Here is a 21420-nt window from a genome sequence, read left to right on the forward strand (position 1 = left end):
CTGCACCTGTACACCTCTGCTGACACCTATCACGGCGTTGGATGACTTCCCCCCTTTGATCAGGGCAGCCAGGAATTCATCATTGCCCAGATATTAGATCTCAAAGACAGATAAAGGCCCTCAGTTTGTGCTCCAGCTCTCGAGCAGAACAATGAGTGGCCACTGTTATTCAACCCGCGCAGAACATTTGGAGGCCAGCGGTGTAAACACCCAGGGCGGATTGCCGTAAAGCTATGTGCTGTTTCTGCCTCCTCCGTGTCAGACCACCTGGCAGTGCTGGCAGTGGCTGCGAACGGGGACTAATTGAGGGAGATGAAGAAAAAACATGTTAAGACCCAGATCCAGAAAAAGAACAGGCTAATTATAGTGGGAGCTAGTTAGAGCGGGGTTTTTTTTTTGCTGCTGTGCGCGTCTGAATTATGACTATTGGGGTTTTGTAGCATTTGAGCGGATCTCAAACTGATCTGAGCTGTGAGGTGACAGGGTGGGGGAGGGGGGGGGGGGGGGGGGATAACCTTTCATTTACACCAAGGGCAGACCGAGAGCTACAGCGCTCACCCTGCAGGAATGTTATTACAGCGCATTGGAGACTGTCCTCTTAATTACAGGAACGCACACATTTTGCCAGGCCAGAAAGCACAGTGTAATTACCAAGATTCCAATGCCTTGGCCCTTATTTAAGGACTTACTGTTTTATTAAGATTGAGGGCCAAAGAAGGAAAGGTAGCACTTACATCAAGTGGCTTGTTTCAAAGAGTCTGTAAACAGTTATGATATTTGCCTCAACTGAAGCTGTCCAGCATCTTCTATAGAAGAGCACTGAGTTTAATAAAGTCGATTTAAGAATCTGTCATATATTAATATCATTTCAGATTGACATAGATCATTGTGTTTAACAATTTGTTTATTTTAGGTCATCTTATTAAACAGCTCTGTTTCTTTAAGGTCCTATAACGTCATATTATTGAAATTATTGTTGGCAGTCCACGGTACATATGACACAATTTATATGATAATCTGTTCATTAGTAGCACTATAGGGTCATACCAAATAAATACCGCTCGCCAGTTTGTCCACAAGAGGCACATTTGGAGGGTCTGGCAATGACTAATTTTACTAATGCAAGAGAACATTCTGCACACCCAAAGCAATACTCTGTTTCAAACTGTATTTTAATTGGAGATTTACATGTCATGAGCCATATTACATAAGCCTTCTGTTTTAAATCAAGTTAGGATATAATGAATCCTATGCTGTTCATATCCTCAGTTTTGTTTCTGAAGGATGATGTCTTATCTTTTTACTGCAAAGAATAAATCAATCTCTGGTATATATTTTCACAAACAGGTTGAAACCCAATTAGCTGTATCAGTAGAGAGAGACCTATTACACTACACTGTCTTACATTTAAATAAAACTCTAGCCTTCTGTTATGATGTGGAACAGTATTTTTTCTTCCACACCTATGTCAACTGTAAATGGACATCACCTATGCCTTGGGAAGAGTGCAACTCTGACATCATTGCGCCAAGAATTACACTTGAGGTTGTCAGTAAAAGGTCTGATTAATGCAAAAGCATTTAGGATAGGGTGAACGAGCTCAGATGAGATTCTTACGTACAACTTAAGATGTGTTTTTTTTTTAATACCAATTTTTGGGAGAATTCTCCCAAGATAAGATCTGAAGTTGGATGTTTTTTTGGCTGTAATGTAGCCCCAGCTCTTTTGTCGTGATCTGCAGTAACTCATCCGCCTGTCAATGGGCCGAGAGCAGCACTTAGCTATATGCCATTTATGTGGTTCAGAATGATGAATGGAATGTCAAAGGGAGTCACCCTCTGTGTTGTCCAGCTGCGGCCAAGCCACAGTCCTTACGGTGGAGTTGTTTAAAAACGGCCATGATATCTTTGAGCTTTAATTGCTTCCAACCAATAACTATGTGAACTATTTATTTGCCCCTGCTAGAAAATCTGTTAAAGCATCCTTCTTAAATAACAGGAAGGGAGTAAACTTGAAATAAAGTTGTTTGTGGCGGCCTTTTATGTCCAACTTTAGAGTCCTGGGAGGGCGTCACTTTTGTAACGCAGAGTCTTTGGGGGACAATACATTATTCTTGATGCTGTTGATGTGATATAAAATGTAGCATTTTGCATATGAGGTGACTACAGTCCCTGACAGGGATTCATTGTCTGGTCAATTTTTTTTGTTTTTTTTTTTCCTACCTCTCTGCCTTATCTTACGGTTTGTGTACTTCATCATGAAAATAAGCTCTGCAAAGTGTCACTTTTGCTGAGAGTTGACATTACATTACATTATATTACATTACATTTATTTAGCAGATGCCCTTATCCAGAGCAACCTCCAGCACAATGGAAGAGGGTTCACTTAGGGCCTGCTTTACAATGTCATAGGACTGTTTGTGTCACGGGTTGATAGCTGGTTGATATTTTTGGCGGGCATTAATATTACAGTATATTATTTGCAAGCACTAACAATGCATTACAGCATCTTTACTACGAGGGTGCCTGTCCATGTTGAAGTGAACCCGAGGGCCCTGTCCTTGCTCAGCATTCACAGAGCAGCCAGAACAGATGGCTAAGGCGGGGTATCAGCGGATTTTGCCTCAACCGCTAACATTGTTTGGATGCCCTCTTTTTGGATTGACATCTGTGGAGGAAACGTTCAACCCAGCTTAGGTTACATGAATTCAATAACCTTTTTAATGTACCTAAGCAATACTCAGGACCGTCCCCTCAGAAGAAAGGATGAAAAATGATTCAACTTTGATATGTAAAGCACAAGAACAAATTTGCAGACTATCGCATCTTGATAAAACGCCGCTAAGGAAATCTCCCGCTTATGCCAGCGATGTGCACCTGCATAAGCAATGATCTAAACATAAGGAGTTTAGCCCTCTATTTTTTTAGCCTGTTGTATATTTAGTAGGGACTTCCCTCAGATCTGATTAATCTGCACAAAAAGCAATGTTTTGCGAAGTAATGCGTCTCTTGCCACAAAGAGAGCCTTTCATTGTTTTAACTTTAGCTATGAAGTCAGGCTCAGGTCACTCGGCTGAAAAACAGCAAGTAAGTGCCTGTAATCTCATCTGAACTACCGTCATTTCCATAAGCATATCATTACCGTCACCAGGTAATTACCAGTTAGCACACACACCATCTCATCACTGTACAGCGAACCTGAACACTTCCATTGTATCACATTTTAAGACACGTTATTTCGAAAGGTTACAATCTGTGTCATATTCATTTGTTGTTTTTCGATGACATGCCAAAGTTTGAAGCATTTGTGGCTCAACAGAGTTTTACCAAAGTCTGTGGAGAGCACTTTTATGTTAGCCCACAGAAATCAGAGTACGCCAGCAGCCCAGGGTCAGATAGGACTGACTGCATGTCATGGTGGCCATTTCATTTTCACAACATGGTGTTTATTTTTGACTACCTTATCTTCACAGTGGAATATCTATATACACCTTTTGAAAAGAAGTTTGAAAAAGCTTACAGTTATAAATAACAAGAATTATATTAGACGTTGACCTTTCATTAATTTGAGGGGCAAAGCCACTCTGTAGGAGTAAGTGCCTTTAAAACAAGAAAGCCACCCTCGTGCAGACTAAGAATGTCAGGAATTAAGTGGTATTTCAAACATTTATCAAGTTTCTTTCCGGCTCTTTTCCTCGTACGTGTCAGGTCACTTCTGGTGATCCCCAGCCTTTGTGTGCCGCTTGCTTTATTGCAGGTGGTGGTCTCCTTTAATAAAGACGGGCTTTGCAAACAATATTGTTTTCTTGTGTAGCCTACAGTGGAGAAAACTCTTCATTAGTTTGCAAACTAAAGTGAAGAGGCCTCTGATTCTGGTTGACACAAGCAAAGCCCGACTTACCCGAGCATTCTTTCGGGCTTTCTTGAAAAAGGGCGTGTAGCGCTTAGCCTCTGTGGCCACAAGACTTTTGGAAAGGCTTCAGGATTTGTGATGGCGCGCTTAGAGTTAGAGCGAAATCTAAAAAGCGGAGTAGAATGCCTTCCGCTGAGCCCATGATGGAAAAGTACTGCAGCGGTCCTGACTGAATTCTGCCCCACCAGTAGAGGTGTGGCGAATGCCACCAATCTTTCCACTGCATGTGCAGAATGGAAAAAGACTGAGCGTGCCAATTATTTCACTGTCCAGAGAGCACCAGTGTCTGTTCATAACTCATTTTTCCAAAAGTTTGGTTTGAGAAATATAAGTTATTGCAGGATTTGTGTCAATTAGAAGACTTGCACTGTAGCGACGAGGTGCTTTCTCAAAAAAAAAAGAAAAGTCTGATGCAAACACGTAGTCATGATGAGATTACCCATCTCATTTACTGATAATTCAAGAATAAACACAGTCACTCCTGATTTTACATTTTTGGAACAATTTGTCAAAGCCTAAACCCGGTAAGAAATGTAGCCCAAGGGCAAAATTCTGTCAAAACCCGGGAAATTCATGCATAGAAATAAGGTTAGTGTGCACTGCCCTTTCCCAGGTAATTACAATTATTTAATTGTCAATAGCTGTAAAGCAAATAATCAAAAAAGTCTAAGTGAAGCAATGTTGATTTGCATTAACATTACAGCAGGGCCAGGAACATTTTACACAGGTTAAAGTTTGTTATAATGTGGATGAAAAGACTGGAGACATTAGATCTGAGTTTTGAGTTTGAGACCTTGATTTAAATGCCAGTGACACATGTGCACGTTTGTGTGCAACTAAGTCTAAAACAATTTTTTTATTTGCCTCTGCAATTAGTATGCAGACTGCAAGCAATGTGCCATCACTCGACGCTCTAATACAGGATGTAAAATTTGAGGCTGAACAGTGGCAAGTAAAATTGATGAGACCATAAGCCACGTTATACATGTGTTGGTCAGACTCTCGTAGATTGACAAATATAGAAGTCCCTCTGTCCCTTTAGAGTTGCACCACTCCGCAGATGTTTTATGCTAAACTTAAATTTTCTTTCCCACATGTAATTTGCAAGCCAAAAGAATTTAAAAAATGATTGAAGGAGCAAAGCTGGAGGAAAAGATATGCCTGTGTTTGGTCACTTTGGTGTATAAAATCTGTAGCTGGGACTGCTTTGACCGATTTGTGTTTTTACCACACGTGCCAAATTCAACTGCTCTATTTTCAACTCGTAATTCCTCACAGAATTCAGGCATGTGTCTAATTTAGGACATTTTTTTGAGCTGTGGAGTTTTACCTCTTCGCAGAGGTCTCAATGAAGCGTTACGAACAATACTTCCCGCTGGAATAGCAGCTTATTCCCAAGAATTAAGTCTTATCTTTTACGAAGTGATTGTTCAGTTTGTGAAAGCCAGGAAAACTGTGCCCCCGACCAGAGAGACAAAAAAAAACTACTGTGAGAAAAGTACAAATGGGTAATGTCCTGGAACAGATCATTCAGAGAAGGGATCACTGACAGCACACATTCAAGCCATTCAGTCTTTTCTGTTCGGTTTAGTCTGTTATAACAGACTGCAGCCTAGCTGCAGCACATCCTCAGACGTACATTTGTTTGTAATTGCATTTTGCGAAACACATCTACAGTGCTTCCCTGTGGAAAATATTCCATGTGCAATGTCAGGAATGTAATAGTCACGGGGAGCAAATGATGTTGACCATGCAGTCAGAGGTCCCGAGCGACCGGTCCTGTAAATGTCACCAGTAGGAGTGGCGGACTGGCCCCCGGGCCGGGCAGCTGCGAGCTGACGTCCAGCCGCAGACGCTCCTTGGCAGGCCGGGGGTCCGCCGGTTCCCAGCAGCAGCTGAGGGCTGACTGGATGGAACAGGGTGGTGCCGGAGCTCGCAGGTCTGCGTGGCAGCGGTAAACAAGGGGAGCCGCCGGCCGCTTGCGGGGGGCGCTCGGGCTCCTCGCCCCCCAGAACGCGGGCTGTAAAAACAGCAGATGGCCTGGCGATGCTTACGTCCCGGAGGGCTCCCTCTGCATGTGTCTCTGTCCCACCCATTCTGTGTGGCGTGTCAGCCAGAAGGGTGTTATTGCAGCCAGCTGATTGGGGGTGATGTGATCAATATGATCAAATGCAGTGAATACTTACCTTTTGCCTTATTCCTGACTGGTGGTCATGGGTATCTTAAATGTCATAAATGTTGCATAGCTTAAATGTTAATTTCGTAGGGTAGCAGCTGAACTGACTTCTTAGGGCAGCGATATCACTTCTGTGTGGTAGAAGGGTGAGCTGCTCTTTTTCTGAAGACACCAGGCTGTTCTTTTAGGACCTGTTAATGTTATATAGCTTTTATTGGAAAATGCTTGTTATTTCTAAAGAGTATCACTGTTTTTTTATGGAACAGTCCCTGTTATTTTCAGAGTACCATGAGTCAGGGACACAGTCCAGAGCCACTCAGTAGAAGCTGCTTTGCTTTGTATCATCCTACAGTTTTTTTTTCTTTACGTAACATTGTGTTTATTAAGGTTGATTATTGTTACAGACATAATACATTTCAAAGCAAGATTTCAGTCTCACAAGTGACACCGCTGTAAAACAATTTCACGTGCAATGAACCGAGGCTCAAAAAAAAAAGGCCATCACCGTTTCGGTCCTGGCTACAATCAAGAGGGAAAAAGCCTACAAGCAGGATGAAAAAGCGAGGTTTTAATAGCATTTTTAAAACGCCGTTTGAAAGGCAGGCTAGCGTTTTCTGATTCTGAGCTCCCTGTAATTTGAAGTGTGTGGGTTCTAGCCACTTATTTTGTGGTCGCTGGCTACCTCTGCGAAAAGCCGGGCCCGGCGCGATCCCGCTGCCGAGCCCGGGCTGACGGGCTGATTGACTAACTCGCTTCCCCTCTGGTGCGCAGCCACAGTTGTCTCTGCCCTCGCGGGCTAACCTCAGGGTGTAACTCTGTCTGCTGTTGGGTGTTTGGAGGAGGGATCGCGGAACACCTGCCCGGGGTTTATTTATGCTCCTACGCAAACAGCAGAGCAGTGTGTTTATGGATGCAGATGCTGAGCACATGGGTAAACAAACGCTTGCAGACCGTTTCCGCCTTCCGCCGCCTTTCAAACAGCTCTAAATTAATCATATCACTGTATTCTCAAACATGCTCTGATGGAGCAGATTCATTTCTCGATAGGGTCCACACTGACATGCTAATGAGCATTATGGGGGTGCTCCCACTGACATCGTATTGCACGCGTTGATTGCACTGTATGGTTTCACAAGCGTGGCTTTGTGTTTTCCACAGATTTGCAGTGGCCGTGCGCATTTGTCTATTTATAAGATGTAGTCCGACACACAATGCTAAGAAATGCTTTCACAGAATACAAATATAAAGTTTAACCACTGAGTACTGCAAGCAATCTTTTGGTATGGTTAAGTTGTACATTTTTGTTTCTTAAGCCAAGACATCTGTGTAGTGACACACCCTATAATTATAAGCAAAAGGAACAGTGTCTTATGATTATTTCATCCCTATGGCATACATGTGCAGATACGAATTGCAGCTCTCTAGGACAGCATGATGTACATGGCATTAAACAGTCAGATTAGGCTATTCCCCTCTCTGTTGGCAGACGTATGCATTTAATTGTAACGTCCAGGTAAGCATGTGAATGCTGCCAACCAGTAGAGTCTGAAAAGAGTCAGTGTACATATGGTATCACAGTCTACCTCTACATTTCATATTTGCACTGTAAATACTGCCAGTTGATACAATGTATTCAGGTGTGCCCCGGCTTAAAATGGAACAAGATTACGTGGTACATGCAAGTACATGAAGTGTACCATGCCGTTCACTTCACTCTCGCTGCGTGTAAGTTGGGAGGGTCTATTGTGCGTGAAATTAGGCCGTCGAAAGAACATATCATTTCTCTGAATTTATTTATGTATCCTTCAGTGAGAACACATAAGGTACCCAGAGAACAAGATGAACTTCACAAAGGAAAAGTTCAGTCACATTGTTTTGTCATGTGGAGAGAGCTTCATGGGTGGGTTTTTTGCACATTTAGAGGGCAGTAGCAGGAGGGTCTAAGATTTCTATGGCAACACAGTGAGTCAGTAGAGAAATCTTATAGAACTACAGTCACGCAACTCTGAGTGTGCATGTGTGTGTGTCTAAGATAAATATATAGCTTCGGTTGACAACCAAGTTTTTCCATTGAAACTGACTAACATCACAATGGACATATGTTCTCCCTGGGTAAGTCCCTTATCCCTTGCCCCACAGTTGTTATGTCCCACATGTTTATAGTAAAATTTTGGGGCAAGATGTGAAGCATAAGTTAGTTGGAGTTGGGGTGTGGGATTATAAATAAAAGAGTGTCCTGCTTTATAAGAGTTGGTGTTAAATGTATTTGAAAATTAATAATGTTTGCTAGCATTGCTAAAGAACATTGCCAATATTGTAAAATCAGAAAGGTTTTTCTCACCAGTCAGTGAGTTACAGCGGTAAGCCCTGATAAAACATGGCCAACAGAAGGGGGTGTCATATTTCAGAATGCCAAAACATGCTACTGTAATTATTTTAAATGCATGGTGAACTCTGCTATTAATCTACAAATACGAAAAAGAATCATTGTCCTTTTTTTGCTTGTTTTTTTTTTTTTTTTGGACAAAGAGCCCTAATAAACTCTTCCTTGTATACTCTCTTAAAGGGTTTGGATTATAACCGCCACGGCATATCAATGGAAAATTAGTAGTGATTTTCATAATTAAGCATTTATAGGACTTCAAGGGCTTAAACTCTTTTCCATGTATGAAGTGCTGTATGAAGTCCATGTATGAAATACTGTTCCCACTGCATGGGTGTTCCCCCCATTAAATACTGTATCCTTTTTCCCATATTGATGTAGGTTCCTCACTTGACTTTGACTAGCCAGACTGGGTGCACATAGCCATCTCTGTAAGCGAAACCCGTATCAGATATCTGGAGGAAGTGTAATTCTGGTAGATCCCAAACAACTAGCACACCTCAGCACATCTGGTTTCCACCGCTGCATCTATTACACAAACCCGGCTGTGTGAAGTCACTTCCAAGTCAAATAAGCAGCCTTTTTTTTCCCCTTGAAGGAATACCTTAAGAGGGACAAGGGCAAGTCTGCCAAAAAAAAGGACTCCGACCTCAAACATTCCTGTCGTACAGGCCGTGTTTTCATTCCCCCAACAAATTTACACAGTTGTTAGTGATGGCCCGGGATTCCTCCTCGAGCGCGGCCCACCAATAATAAACAGAGGCCAGCTGACACCCAGAGACACCTGCAGGACTGCCTGACAGTGCGGGATTGTTCCCAGGCCAGGGGGGCGCTGGGAGGCCCCGGCGTTCCTGCGAAAGTGTGATCCGCAGAGAGGGCGCCACCACACCGCCCTGACGCACGCCTCGCCCCTAGATAAGTGCGTCAATGGAAAATCCTGCTGGGGGGAAAACGCCCCCCCCCCCCCCCCGCGCGCCGGGGGCAGCTCCACGATAAAGCCATTCAGTCATCCCTCGCCCTGCGCCCCTCCCTCCCCCGAAGGGTGGATGTGTGAGGGTGTCTGTTCGGCCTCGGCGACGCCGCTCACCGCAGGCCCGACGGCGGCCGACGGCGCCCCGCGGAGGGCTTGCCGAGCGGGACGTCAGGTGCGCCAGCACCTGTAGGACAGTGTCAAAACACGAAGGGACCTCAGGGGTGGGGTGGACATGCTGCTATACCATCCTCCCCTGTTTGTGAATCCTGTTTTTTGTTTTCTTTCCTCTTCTTTCCAGCAGTGTATCAAGTGCCATCCGTGCCCTGTGTTGTAAAGCACATGTACATATGTTATAGTGATAGAGGCAAGAATCCTCTAATGGTTTTAACAGTCTTCATTGTTTGTTATTGTCAACAGCAGAGACTCCAAGTTATAATTTTAAACAGCTAAAACTTAGTAGGGCTTATAAGGAGATGGGGGTACAAATTGACTTTGAAAGGCTTTGAGTGGAAAGGGGGCTCTTTTGTTTGTTTTTATTTCTAATTGGTTAAAATGAAGGAGTAAAACAAACACTCCATTATGCTCTAGCTGGCGTGACCCGTATTTTAAGGTCACAACCTTCGTCAGACGGATGAAATTACATGCCATTTTTAAACTGTGTAAATTTACATGTTAAATCCACGAAGAAGGTCCTAAATATTGAGTATCACAAAGAGCCATGTTTACCTGAGACAGTGGTGCTGGTCTGTTTCTCATACACATCGAGAGCGAGGAGCTCCCTTTTCATCCATTACACAAGGTGCAGCTCTTTCAAGCCGCCGTTAGGTGAGATCACCTGTTTTCAGAAGTGGCTAAGAGGTGGTAGACCCGTGTGGTTTTCGGGGGGGGTTGGCTGGCTTTCATTCCCTTCCAGACCTTAATAAGGATTAAACTGCGAGTGGGATCAGCTCCTCCACTGTGTATTCGGGGGCTGCGGGGTCTGATACCGCGGACAGAAAGACGATCCGCACGCTCTCCTCCTCAGACCATAATTCCTTGCTTCCACCTGATGATTTATTTTCAGCACTGGCCGAGGCATACAGAAGCCGCAGATATTGTAGCTGGCTCGGCCCTCGGCCAGCTGCAAACCCGATAGCATCTGCTTAAAAGATATAAAGAAGAGCTCTCTTCCTTTGAGCTCTGGAGTGCTAGTTATCTCACTTTTATCCTTCACAAGTAAGAAGAATCTGCAGATGGTCAAAGTTATGACAGTAATACAGATGCGATATCGCGGCCTTTAGTATTGCCCTCGGATCCACTCACTTTAGTCAATTGTGAGGCACGTTGAGGTAAACAGACAAGCCAAAACAACATCTCTCTTTTTACCCAGGTTTTGTTTCCCGTTCTTTATCACTGCTATTCAGACAAAACAACTTCTGAAGCTGACAGTATATTTTGTTTGGAGTTTGTCTGTTTTCAAAGGCTAATCTTTGTGATCTTATCAGAAAGAACAGATCATTTCAAGTTCTTCTGTCACCTGGGGCTCATGTCTTTCATTTTCTTTGTCTTGATCTGTACAAAACACGTTCCCAATTATTTTTTTTCCCAACAATGGAAGAATAGATGATTAAGAGGCTGAAATTCAAACTACTCCTCAGTTTGAAAGAAGCTGTGAGACATTTGTGAGAATATCCTTATTGTTGTCCACATCATTCCTTCGCAAATAACTTGATTATTGAAAAGACAGGTATTGAAAGACAGCTATTTTTATTTGTCGTAAATAGTGCTGGCAATCTTTCACTGAGGACTGAAGTTTTGTTTTAACATGAATAGCGCTTTATTATTCTGAATGTTTTTACAACTGTATTTTTTGTATTTTAGCAGAGGTTCCAGCAATTTTCTCTGTTTGATTTTGATTCAAACTCTGCTGAGTGTCATAGTGTTTCAACGTGGGAGTATTTTTTAGTAACCTATACTTTCTATCTCCCAGATATTAATGATTGACATCAATCTTTTGTCGAGTTCTCAAGGTAGCATGCTCATGATTATTTACACAGTGTTTCCTCCTGTTTTTTGCAGTCGATCATTTTCATAAGGGACCGAAATGCTCATGGACAGGAAATATCTGGGTATATAGACTACTCCCACAGACTCAAATCTGAAGATTTTGAACCATATTTCAATGGGAAGGAGAAGCTTTTGCCAAGACCAACTGATTTAAGGTAGGCCTATTTTTATTGTAATAATGACCACTCTGCCTTCTAAGATTTTTCTGTTGAGCAATGAAATTATTGTGCAGTTATAAATTACAGATTTTTTTTTTAACAATGCACATGCTTCATTTAAAAACTATTTATATGCCGTTTGCCACATGTCCAGTACGTTGATTGCCCACATGGCTTCAACTGCCCCTGCGCTGCAGACAGTCTATGTGGTACTCTCCAGCATCTCTCATTGTGTCACTAGCATAAGAGCACTATATTTCTTCCAAACACAGATGTGAAATAGATATACACACCAGACTATCAGAAAGCGTGACATTTTTGCTGCTGAGACCACGACCAAGTCAGACCTCATTAAGTTAACTTCACAAGGCTCATTTCAACATTTTTTTCCAACATGTTCTTTCCAAATTCTTTTACATATGAGAGTTCAAAGGGCCACATCAAGTAAAGGTTACATGAGGAAATAGGACATTATTTACCGTCACCATTAAGATTATCATACCGTACCGTCGTAGTCATCGTATCGTAGTAATCATTGCTGAATTTTTGACCTTTTTTTAGAATTAGCTTTTCCATTAATTCGGTATTTTCCTGTAGGAGTGCTGTTTCAGTGGTGTGCTGTCAGATTCACTTGAAGGAGCTACAGCCATTTGCACATTCCGTATGCCCTCACAGTAGCGTATCCTACACATTCCGAAGCCTTGCCAGAGATCCCATGAAGACAGACACACCTGGATAGGAAAATGAGGATCTGTTTTTGTACTTCCTCTCAGCTGGAAAGGTCACGGACATGTGGCTTCTCCATCTCTTTAATAGAATGGCGTTGGTGTCTGATAAGGAGATTAACCCTATTTAGCGAAGATGTCCAGCCACATATTCTCAGCTGCTGCTTTGAATCCAACCTGACCTGTTCGTTTCAGCGTCCTTTCAGGTGTGACTTTGGCTGTGATAATTGGTGCCAGAAAATATGAAGATATACCAAGTGATCTTGTAGTGGAAGGGTCATTTGGTCATTTATGATCCGGATTATTGCCTACATTTTTCATGTTGATTCGAGAGCGACTCGCTGTGATCGTGGGTGTCCAAATGACTCCACATGTGCGGAGAAGCCCTGCTTACAAACAGCCAGACGTTACTGTATATGTACATGAAAACAAATTATGAGATTTGTTTTCGCTTTTGAATGGAAACAAATGTGATTTTTCAGGGCTGTGGATAGATCCCCTCTCTGATGGGGTTGTAAAGCTGCTGAATGTCATATATAATATAATCTTAAAGGAATTCAGGACGACCGTGGACCAACTGCACGGGGACCAATAGACAGAGTAATTGTACCTTCTAGATGGGTTGCATATGCATGAATTGGACGGAAAGCTAAAATGCATGTTGAAGTTTGTTTTTTTTTCTTCTTCTTCTTTCTCGGATTGTAGTCTGCTTCCCATTCCATTCATGATATGCCTTGGTTTGTGTTTTTTCTGCATCAAAATTGCTTTAAAAACAAACCACGGTAGAAGCTTTCATTAAATGACAGCTGTTGCCAATGGTTTGGTATATGTTTACAGTGAGATGCATATGCCGAATAGAGCTGTACCAGCATTAAAATTTTGACTGTCTTGTGCATTTTTGCCTCATAGCATGTTTACATCTGTAATGAAAAATAAATTTGAAGCAGTTTATTTTTGCTAGTAATCAAGGAAAGCGGAAGTTAAATACTGCTTAACTTTTCCTTTTAGAAATGCAAACAGTTGTTCCTCCCAGCAAACATCCACATGAAGCTTTCTCATTTTTTATGGAACTCTGTTAAAGCCAAATGTGTATGCATCTCCTTACATCAAGTATACCATTAGTGCAAGAACCCAAATAAATATGTAACATTTTTCAAGCTGATCACCCTTTTCCTTAGATCTCTCTTATCATTCTGAACCCCACCACATTCCAGTTATCTACAACAGCAATGCTTCAGTGAAGTTTATATCTCATTTGGCAAGGTATTTCATACCCATGTGTGTCAGTTGATCAGTCAGAACCACTGATTGGTGGGGAATTAAACTGCCAGTCACCTCTAAACCTCTAAAACCTGTAGGTTCATTGCCTGCCCAGAACCCCAACGATGGCTTGTATCTGGTCCACGCCTTCACACGCTCCCTCTCCCCGGTGTGCTCCAGTGAAGGCGGGCGATCTTTCTGGAGCGTCGCCTAATTACGCCCTATAGAACACGCGATAATGAGCATTTATCAATGTGCCAGCGGTCGCAGCCAGTCCATAAATATTTGCAAGCCATTCAGTATGCAATATTTCACGGATCAAAGTGTTTTACTAACACTTCTGATGTTAGTATTAAAATACTGAACTGTGATGGATCTCCTGTCACTTACCTGGCTGAACTGGCTGGATTGTTAGTATGTGCCAACATTTTCACTTTGAAGTTAAGTAGTAAAATTGTTGTGTAAACATATCATTACTTTTTTCCCCCCATGTATCATGAATATTTTGATTAAGAAATTTTTCAGGTCTTTACATTCATGTTGGTGTAGCTCTCCTGCTAGCTGGGCTAATATTGTGAAAGTTGGGCCTCTTATGGAAGTTATTCCCTTCTGGTCACTGATCTGACTGTTTGCCACTTTGAGTGTACGGTAGCAACATGCATTTCTGCCAGGTCACAAAACAGACTCCAGGCAGCATTGGGCAGATTGTTTTATCTCTCTGCCGTATTTGCACACGTTCCATCAAGGCACTTTGCTAAAATGGTTCCAGAGAAGCTGGAACAGCGTTGGCTGCCTTGAAAGAGCATCAAGGAGGAGGAGGCTGGCCGTCACGTATAACTTACCTCTGCTCACTGTATTAATAATGGTGGTCATCAATCACCGACAACCAGATACAAGTAAGGGCTTCTGTTCGGTATGACTCTTCCATTCACTCGAAAGCCTCACCTAATTATCCCACGACCTTACCCCACGCATTCAGCTTCCTGTCATTCCAGATGTGCCTTCAGCATCTCTGATGTCTATTTAATGTTCCACCGCAAAGTGACCATCTGTTTATGCGCTCTGACCATTTATCCTCTTCCGCATCCAATAATCATCCGGGCAGAGATGTTGTCACGTCAAGCTGACGCGGTATTATGTGTCTGCTATGGGAGGCATTTTTAGCATGGTCGCAACCTTGGGTCGTTCTTCTCCACAACGCGGCCCTTCGAACAGCTTCAAAACGTCCGTTATCGGCGTTCCACGAAGTTGGATCTCAGCCCAGTTGTGGCACGTTCGTTCAGTTCTATGGCGTGTTCTGGTGAGTCTCTAACCCCGCCTCTACATTTCCAGGAGGAGATTTTAAAGCGGACATAGTCCAGTGCAGATGGAACGCCTCACCCACTTCGCCCCAGCTTTAACAAAGATACCCCAAAGAGTTCTGCAGCCCCTGTGACTGCAAGTGAAAGCAGACCAGGCCAAGGATTTTGTAATGTTAGAGGCTCCTCAGGATTGCGTGTGTGAGCCTGTGTGTTTGTGACTGTATGAAACATTTAACTTGAAGGATTTCTCCTTTAGAAAAACAAGGTTTTCTTCCTCTGGCCAAAACCATATTGCTTCCATGCTCAGGTCTTGCGGAGCACCTGTGTGTCTGGCTTCATTTGCCGCTGTAAAAATATTTGCATTGCTGTCCTACTTTATTAACTTTTAATATGAAGAGAAATGATTCCAGTTCCTGATGTGAATTACCAGGTTCCCCCCTGAAGCATTGTTCGTTCTGGGGGGTTGTGTGACATCCTATCTTAGATACACAGTGGAGTTGCTGGCTATGATAGATATTTGTTGGAAAGTAGGAGCACATTCCGCGCCTCGTGCAGACATCCACACATGGTGAACACACACTGCATCAGCAGGTCCCTTCCTGCAGGTTTAAATATGTGTTGATAATTACCAATAAACTGTGAAAAGGTGAGATTACAGCTTCAATTTAAGTAAAACCCCCACAGAAATTTCAGTTGCCGATTTCACCTGTTTGTATTTTTAACATGTATCTCATACAGGCTATGCAGTGTTTGCACTGGTGATTGAGAAGTTGGTATCCATGTTTGTTTCTGTCATCACAACACATAAGGCCTCTTGAAGAAATGGCTCTGGGGGTCAAATGTAGCAAAAAATATTGTTAATATGCATCAAACATTGTGAGTACTTGGAAATCCAGTGTAAAGTTATGTCCATAATGTCCATAAGTAAATATTATCACCCATTTTCTTTTTTTTTAAAACGATTGTGGAACTGGCCAAAAATAGTAAACAAGTAGATGATGATAATGCTGTATTCTAAGAGTGATAAATAATGGCAGTGCTTATTTTAATTAGATTGCTTCAGGCCTCCATGAAAAAGTAGCTGAGTAGCCTTACAACAGGAAGAAAGAAAGCTGTTCATTCAAGGATATCTTTATTTTTACTTTGAGAAATCACTTTTTATTATAAACAGATTCCTTGCAATCAGCTTGTATACTTGGAATTGGGCATTTAGAAGACAAGAGGATTTCATAACAGTATTATTATGATCTGTGTTTATAACTACAGTCACCCCAGAGAATGAAACGCTGTCAGCCTCTTGAAGCATAGAGGTGTTATTAATCACTTGAGTTCTGGCCATGTGGAAGAGCATATTACACCCAATTCTGTCACCACCATAAGTAATGCAGAAAGCTGCATGAAGCAAGGACTGGAGTACTTGAAAACAGGCTGTAACACCTTAGAAACATAAAAATAGTTTTAAATATTGGAACATGTACAGTAGATTACTTGCTTAGTGTCTTGGAGAATGCCTGGTTTTTTGTTAATAGCTAGATTTTAAACAACAACTTCACCATGTTTTGTGATGGGGCTAGGTGTATGCTATGAGATTGAACTGCAGATAGAAACAATACCGTGAACAGCTTCATCATCTAGTCCAAGAAGGACAGGAAATAGTTCTTAAACGCCCAAAAGAGGGACTGCAGAGACTTCTGAAGACCAAGGAATACAGCTGGCAGTGCATGAGAACATGGTGTGGTAACTATGGAAGCAGTGAGATGCACACCATTTATTCTTGTTATGCTGTCAACTGCAATACGGAACTCATGGTGCTTTTTTATCAAGAGCACAGCAATAATTTCCACTAAATCCAGGTTGTAACGCTTTTGCAATCCCTGCGTCAGGGTGTGGTGCCAACCAGCTGCAAGGGTTTTAATAAAACTGTCTCCAAACCATGACCAAACAAAGCCGTCTGCGTGTGACCGTGGAGGGTCATGAGAGTCAAAACGAACTGAACTGAGCTATTATCTGATTCTCACAGAGGAAACTAGCACGCAGAAGTGTCCACCAAGCGGTCATCTGTCCTACTCTGTGTGTAGAGTGCAGAAAAGGCACGCAAAGCGTGTGATTGTGAAGCATTCGCCTGACCTGCCGTAACTGCTCTGTTCTGAGGAAAAAGGAAGATCAGAGCTCATTCTGACGTGCATTTCAGAAGCACCGGGATATTTTCTGTCCATCTTTTCATGTTCTCTGTAGAAATGTCTCACGTCGGACTTATTTTCCTCTACCGAAATTAAGCGGTTCACCATGGCATAAAAGTGGTCAACCAAAAAATGTTAATTGCCATCTGGCATTTTGATATAAATAGGCACTGAAAATACCGTCAAACCTAATTCTAAAAGAGAGGAAATATATCCCTGTACACAAGACTGAGACAATATCATTTCTCTTCAGTAGACAGAGAGAAATGGCTGTCTTGAGGGGCTTTTTAAGAAATTTCTGTTTAGTAAAGCTTGTTTTTTTTGTCTTAAATACAATGGCAGCAGAGTAAAACAAAGTAATTCCAGTCACTGCTGCTGGCGGTCACGCTACGATGACAAAACTCTGCTTTTGAAATGGGAATGTTTGCCTCTCCATAGGCTGAAGTGTTGAGTTTATTCGCCTGTTAGCTAAAATGACCTTTTGACGCAATACAGTACTCCCCCACAGGACCGTGCAGACTGCACAAGTGTCTGCCCTCTTTGTCACTACAAGTTAAAAAAAAAAAGCTGTTTTTCTTTCAAAATCAACAATACATTTGGGTTGAGTTATACAGCATGTGAACTCTGGTGCTGACCATTCCCATGAACTACAGTCATTGGAGGAGGAAAATGGCTCCCGCGAGTGGATCGCACCATTCACGCAGAGTGAGGATTTGGGGGGGGGGGGGGGGGTGAGAGGCAAGCAGATAAGACTGTGCCTCACTCAGAAGAGAAGAGGCAATAGTAATAAACATGAGGTCTTTCAAGATCGGAGCCATGGTGTGAATCCTCCGGAGCTCTCAAAGATTTATTCTCATCCCTTGATTTCAACATGATTTACAGCACTTGGGTGTGGAAAAAGGAACCCTTCCAGCTAAGATGGTTGAGTGTTAAAGTTACCGGTAGTTAAGGCTATGCTTTTCCGATCTATGGAAAGCGTTTAAAATATGTTTGAATCATTGACTTTGAATAAGCATACAGATATTTTTTTTTAGACAATCAGGACATTTTCTCACCTTCTTGCCCAGGTGATCTTAGAAACATTGAATGTTTGCACACATATGATTGTAAACAAGATGTTAGCATTCAAAAAATAATTTTTATGACCGAAATACAAATGTTTGAGCCTCCATAACTGCTACTGAAACAAATCTCAGAAATATTCAGCCAAGAGTCTGACATCAGCCAAATGAGGCCAATATTTCAAAGTTTGCTGTGGTTCATGTAAGCACTCAGTGATTTATTATTTTATGGTCTTGGTCATTAACGTTTTACATCTGTTGTTTATCATGTATTGAAGTCGGTTAAGCAACGCGGCAATATATAACATGCACTGCGTTGGCCTTATTCCAGTGTGTTATCATTATCATGCATGATATGCATAATTTGCTGTAGTTTTCTCATCTACGTGCCTCTCCATGGACTTATAAAGAACCTGGTCCCCAAGGTCCAACTTTGTTCTTGGACCACATCTACTGCGGGGGAATAACTGAGGTCCACTAAAGCAACCTTCAGCGCCTCAAAGTGTGACATTTGGAGTTATATTACTGTAAAGCATCTGGCTCGCAGCGCAAGAGCTAGTGATGAGAACCACTAGAAAGAGCCAGCGAGTCACCCTGGGACCGAGCGCGCCGTTCAGATTGCCTGATGTGTATTTCTTTTTATTGCTCATCGAGTGCATTGATTCCAGTCAGATGTGTTTTCATCGCCAAGTTACAGTAGCCGTTGCGTCTGATACTTCACATGAGAATGCAAGAGGCAGAAAAGATGGAGGGACTTGATTTGATTCCTCTCTCGTCAAGGTTGCTTGTTTACTTATTATCTGATCACGCATGTACTTGTGTCCACCATTTGAGAAAAAGTAACTTGTTGCCATTGGCTGGATATGTATTGTTCACTAAAGCAGCGGGCGCTGTATGTCCAAACACAGAATATCCATGCCTGCAGTTTAAAATTTAATGCTTCGGATGAAAAAATATGAGGGTGATTGTGGCCAAGGGAGTCACCTGTATATGTTGAAGTACAGTATATTCACAGTTATAATAAAGAAGTTTGGCATCTGCTGGAGGTGAACACTGCCAAATGTTTATGGAGGTGAGATCTTTTTTTTCATGATGTAATACTGAGTACTGGAATCCCTTAGAGAGCGATAAAAAAAGCATCCCAGAGAGAGAAAGCAAACCATCTCTGTGTACCATCCCTTTTTAACCCACTTACAGTCACAACAACATCAAAGCATGTCTGGAGTGTAAGCCATGGGGAAACCATAGTGGTGCATATTAAATATCTAATTCAAATTCACCTATGTCATTTTAAATATACTATTTCTTTAAATGTAATGGTGTCCTGAGTGAAGGCATTTCAGTGCCAAATTCTCTTAAAATCTACCTGTGCTGTTAAATTAATACGTGAAATAAAATGTCAAGTCAGTTTGGCTGATACAAATGTTTCACCAATTTTTTTTTGTTTTGTTTTTTAATCAGTGTGTTTTCCTTAAGAAAAACAATACAGTAGCCAGTGCTAATTATGCAATCAATCAAACCGACTTGACATTTAACATAATCCGATCTTGATGTGAAATATTGCATTTTAAGCATATTATTATTACAGTTAAGACCTCCGTTCTGTTACGTATCCTTTAGCGGACTCACATGCGTGCTTGTGCTATTACACATTGTTGTTTTTCTGCTTGTGTCAATAAAAGTAAGTGGAAAGGGAAAAGGAGGATCCAATCGGATGCCATAAATTAATCTACCATTTATTTTGGAACCTAAACCTTCAAATAAATTAAATTCCTAATATTCAGAGCTTTAACCTAATGCTTGGCCTTTGAGAAGTCCAAAAACACCTCAATTCAAATTGAAAACAGATTTGACATTTTCCTGTTTTTTTTTGTTTTTTTTTAAAATAAAAAATAAATTACAGTCAAGTTGCTTTTCAGTTTGACTAAAAACATTTCTTTTACAGGCTGTTAAACATTAAAATCATAATGGCAGTGGATTTTCTGTACTTATTTTTTTAACATGTGTTGAATCTTGACCCTTGCACAATTGCATGAAAAATAAAATTGCCACATTTTTCTCGTAATGCTAGCAGCAAGCCAATGTGATAAAACTGTCTGACAGGATATTTATCCAAGGGGAAACATGCAACATCAATTGACTGCCATTAGTAGCATTGTTTTTGTTTTTGGGGCAAATGCAATGCTAAATGTTTCACTAAATCAGATAATAGGGTGTATTTTAATTCATTTTTACGTATTTGTAATAGTGTTGTTTTTGTGAATCTGTCTGACCTGAATTTATATGTAATATAAATTCGAACAGGATAAAATGTATATTTAATTCCTTGTTCTTTTCCAAGCTTTTATAACTGGGAAACCGAGCTATGTACGTCCAATGACACTGCAAACTACCAGGTGATTGCTGAGAATCCAAGTGGGATGGTCTTCAAGAACAAAATAGACCGAAAAATCCTGAGCGTGGATCCAAAGGTGGGTGTGGGGTGTGTTAGGGCCTTTTTCTGTGCAGCGTGTGTGTGTGTGTGTGTGTGTGTGTGTGTGTGTGTGTGTGTGATTGAGAGAGAGAGAGAGAGGGCTCTGCACTCGCTTTTGTCTTCCTTCTCGAGCTTAAAGCAAACAAATGGTGTTGCTTACAGCGGAGGGAGTTCACCTGTTGACACCCATTACAAACACAGCCTAAACCTTCCAGACCGAAGTGTTTGGGCTCCTATTTTGTATTAACCCCAAGCAAACCCAAGCAATGAACATGTGCAAGTCACCCGACTTGTTCACCTGACTGTTTCACATCAGCATTAAACCTGGGCTAAAATGCTCTTGTCACAAATAGCAGCTGCAGTCACTGTGATCAACTTTTAAATAGTGGCAGAAAAACAAGTTAGAAATGAAGATGGAAATGCATGAGCCTCAGTTGTATAGCCAGTTACTATCCAGGAGTGGGAAAGCATTGCATCACCCTGGATTAGGCCTGGTCTCACTAGTCACTCACTGTGTAAATCTTCACACTTCTGAGTCTGCGGCCAGGGCGCTCAACAGGGGGTGCACAACACGGTGGTGCTGTGGAACAGTAAAACACGGCAGCTGAATCAGCCGTGACCTGTACAGTGCAAAGCGTACGGCGCGCCGCTGAGCTTAATGGAGGCAGAGACTGGTCCATTTGCAGTCCAACCCCCCACTCATCTGGAGCTCAACCCAAATGGGGCTGGGAGGCGAGACAGGTGCTTCCTCACTGTTTACACACCAGACTGA

The 21420-nt window shown here is 42.0% G+C and overlaps 1 protein-coding gene across 1 annotated transcript in view; it reads left to right on the plus strand.

Annotated features, from left to right (window-relative positions):
• Positions 1-21420, plus strand: part of cfap299 (cilia and flagella associated protein 299) — an 88070-nt gene that overhangs the window by 64067 nt on the left and 2583 nt on the right. The window contains exons 4-5 of the mRNA XM_036528117.1: positions 11503-11645; positions 20517-20646. Coding sequence (XP_036384010.1) covers positions 11503-11645; positions 20517-20646 — 273 coding nt within the window. The remainder of the gene's footprint in view (positions 1-11502; positions 11646-20516; positions 20647-21420) is intronic.

The sequence above is a fragment of the Megalops cyprinoides genome, chromosome 4 (genome assembly GCF_013368585.1).
Source record: "Megalops cyprinoides isolate fMegCyp1 chromosome 4, fMegCyp1.pri, whole genome shotgun sequence".
Taxonomy (NCBI): Eukaryota; Metazoa; Chordata; class Actinopteri; order Elopiformes; family Megalopidae; genus Megalops; species Megalops cyprinoides.